This window comes from Danio rerio, chromosome 1 (genome assembly GCF_052040795.2).
Source record: "Danio rerio strain M-AB ecotype USA chromosome 1, GRCz13ab, whole genome shotgun sequence".
Classification (NCBI taxonomy): domain Eukaryota; kingdom Metazoa; phylum Chordata; class Actinopteri; order Cypriniformes; family Danionidae; genus Danio; species Danio rerio.
In genome coordinates this window covers 15638099-15652927 of record NC_141021.1, presented here as the reverse complement: position 1 = coordinate 15652927, position 14829 = coordinate 15638099, and the positions used below count along the sequence as shown (strand labels likewise).

The following is a 14829-nucleotide window of genomic DNA, read 5'->3' as shown; positions in this document are numbered from 1 at the left end:
ATATTTATAAATATAGTCAGTGCCTTTTGAAAATCAACAATCATCCCCTTTGAAATAATTCCTTCATTTGTATTTTTGAAATATGTCATACAGCATATATACAGTGAGTATATGAAGAGTTTAGATGCAAAAACCTCTAAATGCCATCTAAAAGTCTCTTCTAAAATGAGCATTTTTATAGGGCTACTGTGTGTATGTTCAGTAATATGGCAAAGAATAAGTCCTTTTTCTGGTCTTTAAAGTGAAATATCTTAACATTAACAAAGCATAAAAATAAATAAGATAAAAATAAAAACATAAAAATAAACATTTATTTATTGATTTATTTGCAATATAGGTTATAAGACATTTATATAACCCTCACCCACCCACACACACACACACACAAACATACATATATATATATATATATATATATATATATATATATATATATATATATATATATATATATATATATATATATATATATATAGTCGAGAAAAGGAATATATTTTTAAATAATTTTAGTCTCTTTTTCTTTTCATTAAACAATGATTTGTTTTGGTAATTTAAAGGTGATATATTAACTGAACTTCTACCGTTGAGTGTGAGATGCTGTGCATACTAATGAAGCATTTTTGCAGAAGTAGATAAATGCTTGTCTAAAATTAACTTGAACTCTGCAGAAACTTCCTGTCAGCGGAAATGTGTTAAAACTGAACACAGAATATGTGCTGAGAAAGTTTTTGCTTCTTAATGTTGTGCAGAGAATTCATAGAAAAAGAGGATGTATGTATGGGTGCGGCCAGTGGAGAACTGGAGAATGATTGACAAGTGACGAATTCCACTAAACTCCACCTGTTAATATTAGCTGCCTATAGAAGTTAAAGCGAGGACATGAAAACTGTTGAGCACCTCTAACTTTTGCATTTCACATAATTTTGTGAATCAAATTATTCATTTGTACCCTATAAATTGCTAATATGTTAAATCTTGAAGAAAATTCTCTCCTGTCCTTCTTTATTGAACACGCTTGGAATTAAATGAATATTCTAACAATATAGTCATTTATATATATATATATATATATATATATATATATATATATATATATATATATATATATATATATATATATATATATATATATATATATATATATATATTAGAGATGCGCAGATCAGCTGAAATGACATGTTCATCTTACAATGCAGTTTGTACAGTATTATTTTCTGTCTTTTACTAGATATATTATAAGACAAACTTGTTTTATTTACCAAATAAAATGAATCTAATTGGATTTGCATTTTAAACATTAAATAAAAGTTCAAAAGATATTATTTTTTATTTCATATATTAAGGTTTTAGTTATGATACTTACAAAATTATTTCACAGAAATCCATAGACTTTTACCAAAATTCTTTGCAGAAATAGCAAAAAACATCAGCAGATTTCGTCTGGCCCTAATGATAGGTCACCGTGGATATTAACAGAACTCTTCATTTACTCATTGTATATATGCTGTATGACAAATTATTTCAAAAATACAAATGAAGTAATTATTTCAAAGGGGATGATTGTTGATTTTCTAAAGGCACTGACTATATATATATATATATATATATATATATATATATATATATATATATATATATATATATATATATATATATATATATGTATGTATACAGAATATCCTTTAGTTAAGCTATACTATAATGTTATAATGTTCAGTTAAACAAGGTGGGTGGACGTCACGGTGGCTTAGTGGGTAGCACGTTTGCCTAACAGCAAGAAGATCACTGGTTCGAGCCTTGGCTGGGTCACTTGGCATTTCTGTGTGGAGTTTGCATGTTCTCCCCGTGTTGGGGTGGGTTTCCTCCGGGTGCTCCGGTTTCCCCCACAGTCCAAAAACATGTGGTATAGGTGAATTGGGTAAGCTAAATTGTCGAGTGTATGTCTGTGAATAAGCATCCGCTGCATAAAACATATGCTGGATAAGATGGCGGTTCATTCCGCTTTGGCGATCGCAGATAAATGAAGGGACTAAGCCGAAAGAAAAATAAATTGATGAATAAACAAGGTGGCAGTTTAATGGTTCAATTAAATGTTTGATCAATCAAATGCAGATTTCAACCAAAGTTTTATTTCAACAAATCCTTTGCACAATTTAGGTCAGCTGTATTTATTATAAACAGTAATACAAGGTGCACATTTCTCACGCACTCACTCATAAGCACACACACATGCTGCATTCTAAGTGGCCAAAATAAATATTTAACTACTTAAACTAGTTATCTACTTTTCCCCCTTTATAATTAGTACAAATGCATAAAACGAAGTAGCAAACTAGAAATATTGCAACTTTATAATTAGTGCAAAAACACAAAAACCTTTTCATGAAACTATTTTTAATAATCCTCGACTCTTCCTTAAAAAGTCAAACTACAAAACTAATGTTTATTCTTTTGCCTCCTGTCTAACTGACAAGTTACTTCAGTCTGACGTGAATGAGGTTTAATTGTATGTGTAATACACTGATGTAAATAATGCCCACTTGACTGATTTGTGTGCCGTTTGTGTTTCCTCCCTCAGTGACTGATCTCCTGTGCATGTGAACTGAGCAGTTACAGGAAACTCAGAGAACAGGCTAGCATTACTGTGAGTGTTTGATGACCAAGCACACAGTCACTCAAAGATACTCTTTCTCCTTCATTAGGCATATATGCAATGGTCCCACAAACTATTTTTGGACACATAAGTCATGCTTACTCATAAAATCAAGGGTCTCTGCAAACAAATGATGTGTAGCATTTCTCCAAACTAAATATATTCCTGTCTTTTACTTGTGGTTACTTTAACTAGCCTGTCTCAGAATGATTTATAATGAAATATGAAGTCCTTAAGTTGACCACATTGTTTCTCATCACATTAACTATGTACATGATCCTCACTTTGATAACCATGTAGCGTGTAAACACTTTTTGGCTTTATTTTCACTAGTGTATTTGCCATTGCATATCTAAAATATATAGAAATTCTTTGTGGAGAATATTTTGCTTCAGTACTGTGGTTGTGCTTACTTTCTTTGCAAGTAAACTAACACAAGTTGGTTTGACTAACAAGTTGATTGTTTAACACATGAACATTAAAGGTGCTGTATGTAAGGTTTTGACTCTTCTAACGCATAAAAGTATCATAATATGTTTGCAGATATTTAAGAAACACGCCAAGTGAACATTCTTGTTTATCTAAAAAACAATTGATAGTCAGATATTCTGCTTTGAAAATGTGTTTTCTGTTCCGGAATGCTGTCTTATTTATTTATTTTTTAACCTGCCCAATGCCAGTTTAGCCAATTATTATTCAGCACTCCGGGTTGCCTTGAATTTCAGCAAATAAACACTCCTATTGTGCTTATGCCTTTACAAAGATTTTCTTGTTAATTTTTACTTTCAGGGTCTCATTAGGGGAAACTCTTGAGACAAGCCTCAGGTGCAGTATGTTAGTTTGACACCCAGTGGTTGAACTAGGTATTGCACTCCTGGTTCGAAACCCGCAAGCGCAGGTTGCAAGATTGAAAACATCAACAGGAGTGTGCCTATCAAGCCTAAAGACTGAATTAAATCGTGTTCTAACTAAAAGCAATCACACGCAAAAGAAGGAATATTTTAATATTAAATGAGTTTTTGTTTTAACCAACACCTGAAATTTATGTTTAAGAAACAGGTTTCTTGCAGCATATCAACAGGATAAACTGACAAAGATCACCTCAGGTAAACCACATGTGCTATATTCAGTGTTAAATGCTAATAATGTGAGTTTGAATACCGTTTTACATGACATTTATTACCATACTGAAAGCAGCAGCAGATAGTTCAGCTCAGATCTTGAAAATAAAATAAACCGTTTGAAATTTAACTTTAGCACTGTAACTCAGTGCAAACCAACCCATTTCAGTCATTCAGCATGAACAATAATTAATGTTAAAGTGGTTTAATATGTATTAATTAGATTATAAACCTTACCATTTCGTTGGAGTGCAGTAAGTGCACTATTCTGTGCTTCTGAATTTCTGTATTTAAATTCCATTTTCAAAGCAGAATATCTGACTTCAACATCACTATAAAAAATGGCCGTGATTTCAACGGTAAAAAAACTTTAAAAATGCTACAGTACAAATCCGAAACCTGGTTAACGGTATGTTTCTTTAATATATACAGCGAATAACCATACATTGACTTTTCAAGAATTCCTTGCATGGCACATAACTTTTTATGCATTTTGTTGACATTAATATAGATATTTTTAGTTGTTTCCACATCAGTTATGTACATTAGAGATTTATGTTACATCTAATAATGATAAACAATGTTTATTTCATGACTTTAATTTTATGCGTGTTACCATACATTTCTGCTTGTGGGAAAAGTTGATTGTGATGAGCATTGGCTCATTATGTAACTTTCTCATCACCACCTGCATGTGGGTGTGCTAACGTGTCTAACTGTGTAACAAGAGATGTGTAGATGTTGGTCTTTCAAAATACAGACATATTACCTCTATAAATTAATAAAATACAGTAGTTTACCGTAAAAATGAGAAATTACCTTTACGGTTTGTACCGTGTTTTTAACGGTAAAGTACTGGCAACCACAGCTGCCGTTTTTTTACCGTAAATTTTACGGATTTATTTTTTACAGTGATTGTTTGTTAGATAAACAAAAATGTTCACTTGCCATGTTTTTTATTATTATTTATATATTTTTTCACCTTTTTTGAGGTAGGATAGTGGAGGACAGACAGAGAGAGCAGAGAGAGGGAAGGGTTGGCATAATACCTCCAGCCGAACTCGGGTCACCACGAGCAGCACCATAGTGCTATATATTGGCGCACTTAATCTCTAGGCTATTAGTGCCAACACTTGGCATGTTTCTTAAATATCTGCAAACACATTATGGCATTTTTAAGCTTTAGAATAGTCAAAACATACATACAGCACCTCTAATATACACTTTATAAAGTATTTATTAATCCTTGTTCATTGTCACCTCATGCTACTAGCTTAGGTTCGTTCAATTATCTAAACAAAAATGATTAAAATGTGCATTAATATAATTATATTAATATAGAATTCATATTTGATGAAATATTATTCATTTTATCTCTAAATGAACTTCAACAAATATAAAATATTGTTAAATTTAATGACATTTCAGTTTGTGTCCCCTCTAAATTATAATAAAACTGTAGTCTTTTTAATATGATTAAGCAGCACACATTCTATGTAATAATGATTGAATTAAAAGACTGAAGCCGTATTAAACTTTTATTGATACTCTTACATGTTTAAGTCTCACTTAAGTGTCCCAATATACAGTTTTTTAAGAAGAATTGGTTATACCTGCTGGCACATTTTCAGATTAGACTCCCCAGCCGCTAAAAGAAATTAAAACTAAGATCTGAGTGAAGATATAAAGAGGCCTGAACTTGTTCTTAGCGGCTCCATCATGGCTCTTTTTAATAATTTCAATAGACAAACATCCCTGTGGATTCCGAAATTAAAGCAAGCCTCGGGGGCTGGATGAGCTTCAAGAATGAAGACATCAAGGACGGTCATAAGATGTATTTTTAGTTATGCGGCCCATCAATTTTAAACACCCCTTCACTGAGAGACAAATCTGAGCTGTGATTTTACCCAAATAGATACATCAGCACATAAATATATAACACCCACCCTTTTAAAATCAACATTCATCTTTTAAAAAATCTAGTTCTCTGTTTGTTTAGGGTTAATGAGGGATTAGGGATTGCCTTGCCATGTTTTATTCATTGCTGTGAGCCAACTGAAACCACTCATTGTGAATTAATTACATACGTAACATGCCTGTTGTGAATGCAGTCTAGTCCCACGTGTCCTTAAAAGACTCTGAAAATGTTGCTCAGTTCAGCCTTTACAGGAAACCCCGTATTAAATGACTTTTGGTGCGTGCGGTTAATCATTTAATTGAGACTTAAGTATGTTTCACTGAAGGAAAGAATGTCCATCCTAATAAAAAGTCAAGATAATCTACCTAATTAAGAGTAAACTTATTGGGATGCTTTAAGTGCCATGTTCATCAATAGATCATTGCGAGTGTCCACATCGACTTTATTGCGCTTAAGTGTTTAGTATAGCATGCCAAACAGAATATACAGTCTGAAATGCCTTCGCATGCTGATTCCTGCTGAAATGTAACATTCCTGTGGAGATTGCAGCCAACTAATTATTCATGAGAGGAAGTAGCGTGACTAATGGAAAATGATACTTGGACTCGTCGAGCTGTTTGGCATCCGGTCTTTTAAATCTCCATACCTCTTTCTGTGGCCACAGATGTGATAACCTGACCTTTTGTGGTCATCTTAAAAAAATTAAAAAATAAAGTATGCAAATCAGTAATCAAAAAGTAGGCTTTGGGGAGACATGGGAAGTCATCACAAGAGTCAATATCTAATGAACTTTCGGATTTTAATGAAATCCAACTGGTTTTAGACAGTTATTTACAAAGATGTGGAATACTTAAGTGCATTTTATCCTTCAATCTGCAGCTGTAATGTAAAAATTGTGAAAACAATAATATTATGTTGAAATAAAAAATTGATTTTAAGATTTTTGTTTCATTTAAACTACTACTTTTCAAGACAGAAGTATTTTTCACAAATTTAGGTTTGGGGTAATACACTTAGGGTACAAATTACAGGGGGGTTTAGGGGGGATTGACCCCCCAAATTAAAGCTTGATCTCCCCTGAAGGATGTCAAAATAAGCTGTTTGGAGGGGGGTGGGGGTCAGCCCTTTAATAGTGAGAAATAGTTTTCCCTGATCTGTATCTTAAGTAATAATATTAATAATTAAAATAATGGATAATACAAACATACATTTGACCACCCCTATAAAGGTTCATCTAGGGGTTCACGCATAATCGCGCTAATCAGTCTTTGGAAGAATCATTCCAGCAGATCTAGAGCAGCGATGGATATTGTAAGTGGTCACGAGACACTTTTCTTGTACAATAGGCATTTGTATTTAAATATAGCCTATAAGGAAAGTAAAATTAGATGCATAGTTTGAAATAATCAGAGGTGACTGTATGTCAGAATACAGTAAATATCCCTCAAAACACTTAAAACTTCAATACGTCTTAGTAATAAATTTAATGTCATTGAAATAAACAGATAAAATTAATTCAAAAACTTAACAAAAACATTGTCCCCCGCTGATCACCAAAGTATAATTCGCACCCTGCACTTATATAACACTAAAGCTTCAACGTAGTTCACTCACAAAATGAACATTTTGACATTAGTTTATTAGATTAATTCTTCCATTACAGATCATTTCAATGTGATCATGTCATTAGCCCATAAACCTTTTCTGCTTGTTGTCAAACTATTTCATGACTGTAACAAGAGGCAATTCAATCATATCTTAATGTTAAAACCACTATCATATCAATATTTATCAGTATGTGGCTCTTTTTTTAATTTTTAGAAGCTTTAGAAATTAAAAATGTAAAACAGGAAATACGCTGGGACAATTGTTTTTGCTTATATCCCTCAAAATAGTCTATGCACAAATATCCTTAGTGTTTGATTCAGTTTTACTGAATTACATTCAAAAGAAGCTTTGGGCAAGTTTTCTCATGTGTGTTTTATAATAAATAAAATACAATCAATATATTTTATGTAACTGGATACTGGTTTAATTATTTCTCATATTACATGCTTGATTGCTCAGTGTTTTTACTGTTTATTGCCACCTTGAGATAAATTATATTTATGTCACTAATTTGTGAGCTAGATAAAGTTATGATTAACATCTCTCTGCTATATGAATAAAGGTAAATGTAAAATAGTTTCCTAGAAAGTGCAATTATTTTAGTTTATTTTATATAGGTTTACTTTAAAATATATTTAAATTTATTACAACTTTTTTTGTAAGACAGGACAAACCGACAATATACAGCCAGTGTGACAATAAACAGTAAACATGTATTGATGGAACAGTCCCACATGTCTTTATATAATGTACTTACTGTGGTTATGTTATAGGCTATTGAAAATAATTAGTTATTATTTTAAAGTTAAAGATTTTGTGGAATAGTTACGTTTAAGTGTTTTTTTTACAGATATAAATACAAAAATATTTAAATCACACACAGGCTTTTAAAAATACAAGCCCGGTGTAAAAATGTGGACGTACACAACAGGTGCGTTGTGTCAAATAATTAATCGTAGATTCCCGTAGCCTGTAAAACTGTAAAGTGCACGCAGACTTATAAAAATAATCCTCAGAACGAAAACCATGGTCTCCCCTACACCAAATCCTAATTATTTATTTTGACATAAATCCTCTGAGTTACTATGCTGAACCTCGCTCTCGTCTGCAAACATATGTAGCTCCACCAATGGACATTGCATTTCGTTGTCCATCCTGCTGAAACTGGCACAGCCGACCTCCATAGTGGTAACAGAGCTGCCCTGATTATTAATGGCCACTGGATCCTTGCACTGAACACCAACAGGTGTCTTGGAGCACAGGCCACGGCAGCACAGAAGTCGAGCAAAAGCATCTCTGAAGTCCGAGTTGAAAGCATAGATGATCGGGTTGAGCGAGGAGTTGCACCAGCCGAACCACACGAACACGTTAAAAGTCGCTTCGCTGACACAATCCGGCTTGTGGCAGAAGGGAACCGCGCAGTTCAGAACGAAAAACGGGAACCAGCAGCACACAAACACCCCCATAATCACGGACAGCGTTTTGAAGAGTTTGGTTTCTCTTATGGCGCGGTGTTGGAGAGGACAGGTGCGCGCACCTGCGCTGCAGCTCTGTGCGCGCTCCGCTGCGCGCTCCAGCGAAGAAATGCTCTTGATTTGAATCTGAGCGATGCGGTAGATGCGCGTGTATGTGACTAGCATCACTGCTACGGGGATGTAAAAACTTATTAAAGATGATGAAATGGCGTAAGATCTGCTCAGACTCGAATCACACATTTCCTTGGTGGTCCAGTTGCTTGTGTTAACCGTGTCCAGGTCTGCCCTGTGCCAGTTCAGCTGCACGGGCACGAATGATATGGCCACCGATACGATCCACGTTACGCTGACCATAACGAGGGCGACTCTACGGTTCATCTTTCTCTCGTACTGAAACGGGTCCGAAATGGCCCAGTATCGATCCAAGCTGATTACGCACAGGTTGAGGATGGAGGCTGTGGAGCACATGATGTCAAACGCCACCCAGCACTCGCAGAAGGAGCCAAACGCCCAGTGTCCGGTCACTTCCGTAGCCGCTTTCCACGGCATCACGAGAACAGCCACCAGCAGGTCTGACATCGCCAGAGACACGATAAAGACGTTGGTAACTTTTCCTCTCAGGTGACGGAAGCGCAAGACAGCGGCACAAACCATGAAATTCCCCAATAACGTCCATAATACCAGGAGAGAAAGCGCGCAACCTAGGAAAACGCGTCCCGCTGGCTCTCCGTGAACGCTCCATGAAGGTGTCATGGATGTGGTAAAGTTGTACATCTCTTTAAGCGTCACTGAAATATGCTGCGCGTGGTGGACACAGCATACTTTCACTCAAAACAACCTCTTCTAATTGAGCGTGTCTTGTAATGAACCGCATTGTTTGTTAAGACCCTCGCGGAAATGTCCACATGACTGAACGGCAGTCAGGAGTGTCTCGTGTCAGCCTCTCTCTATAGAGCAGGTCACATTCATACTGCTGTGCTGCGGTACGCCCTCTTTTGCCCATTTTACTCAATAGACACATAGTGGCCTCAAAACCCATTCCACACTTAAAAATGCATTAATGCCATAGCTCTTCTTGTGGCACATTTATTTAATTCGAAACACTTTGTAAATAATAGAAACATGGCATGTTCAAGGAAAGTTAAACAGAATTTGTGTAAATGGCTTGTGATATGAATTATTTTATGCTACTTTAATCTTTGATTTGACATTTTCTAATACAAATTTATGAACTGTTGAATTTGGTCACACTTTACAATAAGGTTTCATTAGTTTATTTATTTGTTTTTAGTTTGTATTTAATAACATAAACTAATTATGAACAACATTTGTATAGCATCTATTAATCACAGTTCAGCCGTTACCAATGCATTAATAATAACATCTAAACTTATGCTTGTTAACATTAGTTAATGCGCTGTGAGTTCACATGAATTAACAATGAACAACTCGTTAACTAACATGAACAAATACTGTAATAAATGCATTATTCACTAGTTGTTAACGTTAATGCATTAACACATACATTAATGTGACCATTCTGTAAAGTGTTAACTTCAATTCTGCAGCTTAACAAAGTGACTCATTTGTTGTACATTTTGTTGAATAGCCAATGTTAATGTAGAGTGCCAGTAAATAGATTTGTCTAAAAGAAAAAATCTTCTATGCCTTATATACTGGCATGACACGGATATAAACAATTTAATAGAAGATATGTAATAATAGCAACACTATGCATGCAAATTTAACTACTTAGCTCAATTAAATTATACGTTTTAATGTAAGTGAAGATGTCTGAAATGTGTCAGATTTAGTTCAACAGAAGTTAATCGATCACTTTTGCAGAGATGCAAAATTATAGATCAGTTAACCTCTGTTGACCTCTAACATGTCGACCATCTGAATTATAAATATTCTTTCTTCCATGTTTTTTTTTCTTTCGGCTTAATCCGTTTTTTTAATCTGGGGTCGCCACAGCGGAATGAACCGCCAACTTATCAAGCATATGTTTTGCACAGCGGATGCCCTTCCACCTGCAACCCATCACTGGAAAACATCCATACACACTTATTCACACACACGTACACTACGGACAATTTAGCTTACCAAATTCACCTAACCACATGTCTTCGGACTGTTTGACAGCAACAGCGGTTCTCTGGTCAAGTTTAAGTCAGCTTCTCTGTCAACTCATTAACTTTTACTAAACATAAAAAATAACTTGTGTTTCTCTTTGATTTTAGTATAGATTTTGTTCAGATTTCATACAGAAAGTATTGTCTTGAAGATGATTCATTTATTCATCTTCTTTTTGGCTTAGTCCCTTTATTAATCAGGGGCCACCATAGTAATTACACGGTTGCAACATTATAATTACTAAGTATTAACATTTTAATTACATTGTAATAACATTGTTATTAATATGTCGTTTTATTTTATTCACACTGTAATTACTATGTCATTACATTATAATTACTATGTAATAACATTATAACTACTTTGTAATAACATATAACGATATAGTATTTGCAATGTTATAACGATGTGATTACAATGTTATTACTATGGCAATACATTATAATTACTATGTGATAACATTGGAAATCATTGTTATATTATTGGAAGTAATAGGTCATTATATTATAATTGCTATGTAATAACATTGCAACTTCATTGTTATAACATTGTAGGTACTGCCAACACATTTACTATGTAATAGCATTGTAATTGCAAAGTTTTGACTTTGTAAATGCTGTCATTACATTAAAATCACTATGTAATAACAATGCAATTACATAGTAAATATAATGTCATAACAGTGTATTTACAATGTTATAACAATGTAAAATTGCTACGCAATAATAATGTAATTATAATGTTATAACAATGTAATAAAATGCTACTACATGGTAAATACAATGCTATAACAGTCTCATTACAACGTCATAATAATGTAATTACACTGTTATAGCAATGCAATTACAATGCTATTACTAAGTAATTTTTAAGTAGACAGTAATTACAATGTTAAAACAATGAAATTGACATGCCATTACATTATAGTTACTATGTAATAATATTGTAATTGCATTGTTATAACATTGTAAATAAATTGTTATTACATTTTAAATAATATGAAATAAATTGTAATTACATTGTAACTACTATGTCATTACATTACAACTACTATGCTACAACAATGTAACTGAAATGTTCAAGCAACATAATTACAATGTTATTACATAGTAAATATAATTTAGTGATAGTATTTACATGTTATAACAATTTTTCTACATTATTATACAATTATAATTGTTATACACAATATTTTTTCACCATTTTCACTTTTTTCACCTTTATTTGACAGGACAGTAGAGAGAATTGACAGGAAAATGTGAGGAGCAGAGAGAGGGGAAGGATTGGCATAGGACTTTGAGGCGGGAATCGAACTCAGGTCGCCGTGAACACCAGAGTGTATGTATTGGTGCACTTTCCACTACGCCATTGGCACAGACTTAATTACATTGTTTTAACATTATAATTAATATGTAATAATATTGCTACTATTGCTATTACACAGCTTAAATAGTGTAATTACATTGTTATAACATTGTATTTACTTGATTATAACATTATATTTACTATGTAATAGCATTGTAATTACATTGTTGTAGCATTGTAATTACACTGCTATGACATATTAAGTACTATGTACTAACATTTTAATTACATTGTTGTAACCTAATTGCATTGTTGTTCATAAATATAATGTAAGAACATCAAAATTACAATGTTTTGACATTACAATTACTATTTAATAAAATTGTAACTACATTGTTAAAACACTGTAATTACTGTCATTACATTATAATTACCATGTACTAACATTGTAATTTAATTGCTATAACATTGCAATTACATTGTGCTTTGTAATTAAAATGTTATAACATTGTAATTACCATGTCCGTGCATTATATTTACTATGTATAAACATTGTAATTGCATTGTTATAACATTGTAATTACATTGATATAACAGTGTAATTATATTGTTTTAACATAATTACGCTGTTATAAAATTATATTTAATATGCAATGACATTGTAAATACATTGTTATAACATTATAAATACATTGCTTTTGTGTAGTAATTATAATGTAATTACAATGTTATTACAATATAATTACTATCATTATATTAAAATTACTGTGATAACATTGTAATTGCATTGTTATAACATTGTAATTACTATGCCATTATATTACATTGTTTACTATGTAATGACTTTGTAATTGCAGTCTTATAAATATAAATACTGTCATTACAATATAATTGCTACGTAATAGCATTGTAAAACCATTGCTAGAATAGTGTAATTACATTGTTATAACAGAATAACACTGTCATAAGATTGTTTACTATGTAATAAAACTGTAAATACATTGTTATAACATTGTAATAGCTTTCATTACATAGTAATTACATTGTATTGACTGTATTACGTTGTTATAACACCATAAATACAGTGTAATAACATTGTAATTACTATCATTACATTATAATTACTATGTAATAAAATTTTAATTACATTGTTATAACAGTATGATTAAGTTATACATTATAATTACAGTTTTAACATTGTAATAACATTATAGTTAATATCTAATACAATTGTAATTACACTGTTATACCATTGTACTTGGACTTTAATAACATTATAACTACTAAGTAATAACATTGTAATTACATTGTTATAATACTCTAATTACTGTCCGGACAGTATAATTACTATGAAACTTCATTGTTACTATGTAATAACTATGTAACTAAATTTTTTTTTACATTGTATTTAATGTCATATAATTGCTATGTAATGACATTGTAATTACAATCTTAAGCCGACTCGGATTTTGTGTTTCTTTTGGTCTTTCCCACTGTCAATGGAGCAGTCCTGTGGAGTGTCAACAACTTATAAAAAACATCTGACATTAAATAAGAATATGTGAATGACTCAATTTTGACCAAAATGTCAGATAGAACCTTATAATTCTAAAGTGACAATATCAAAAAAAAAAATAACTCTGTTTGCCATAAAGCCTGTGTTGGAAGGTTTTGACCAGTCTGTCTGCTGACTGGAGTATTATTAGTTTTATCTCGTACTGATTAACTATGTCCTATGTAAAGAGCACCTGCAGATCAACTACTGGCATTTGAAACAGCCATGTATTGCATGTATCGCCACTGTAGGACTTTTTTTTTTTACGTTGTTTGTCTTATTTTCCTGTCCTATTTTAACTTACTCCCAAATCTACCCCCAATATCTGTCTGTTATTTTCTTTATATGTGATGCATAAATTCCATCCATACTTCAAGCATTGATCAACTTCTTCAGTATTCTTCAAATTTCTAATCTTTTCTCAAGTCTTGGCAAATAACTGAGAAAGCACCAATGTAGATTTCTGTTACACCCTCGGCTCGTTCCTGCTCCACAAACCACCGCTCTCCAATCTCGGGAACCATCACCGGCCTTCTAATCACCTGCACCTGTTCCCCCTCATCAAAGGACACTATGAAGACCCACCTCATTCTTCCACTCATGGGCCGGTATTGAAGTTGAATGGTTGTCCTCTCCTTCACTCCTTCGTCTGCTCCTCTTCTTCCATGGATGTTTCCTATGTGCCTTCAAATCCTTAACCTACTGATCAAGGGAAGTGATTACTCTCTTAAAATCTGCTCTTTACCTGATGAATGTCTGTATACTTACCTTCTGATGTTCCCAAGAACGCACTGTGTGTGAGATCGCTAACAGCCGTGACACCACTCTCCTATCCTCAATTTGATTCAGTGACTTGTTTTGAACAAGGCTCACAAAAGATAACCATCCTTGCTTTCCTTGTCTACCAGCGAGACAACTTCTTACAAAGTGTGTTCCAGAATTTGATAGAAAATATTAAGCCATTTTCATATCAAGCCTTTTTTATAAACACAATCAAATACAAATTTCAAAATACTATTTTCTATTTGAAATACATGTATCACGAATACTGCCCATCC

General features: G+C 33.0%; 1 protein-coding gene and 1 long non-coding RNA gene across 2 annotated transcripts; one reads left to right on the top strand and one right to left on the bottom strand.

Moving 5' to 3' along the window:
- Nucleotides 1–2577: 2577 nt before the first annotated feature.
- LOC147846720 (uncharacterized) lies at nucleotides 2578–14140 on the top strand. The gene is made up of 3 exons (XR_015476430.1): nucleotides 2578–2644; nucleotides 12143–12365; nucleotides 12481–14140. It is a non-coding gene; the product is annotated as an uncharacterized LOC147846720 (long non-coding RNA).
- On the bottom strand, nucleotides 7312–9713 carry LOC567498 (D(1) dopamine receptor-like). The gene is given in 1 exon segment (NM_001443431.1): nucleotides 7312–9713. A coding segment is annotated over 1 exon segment (1197 nt). The 5' UTR covers nucleotides 9550–9713; the 3' UTR covers nucleotides 7312–8352.
- Nucleotides 14141–14829: the final 689 nt, after the last annotated feature.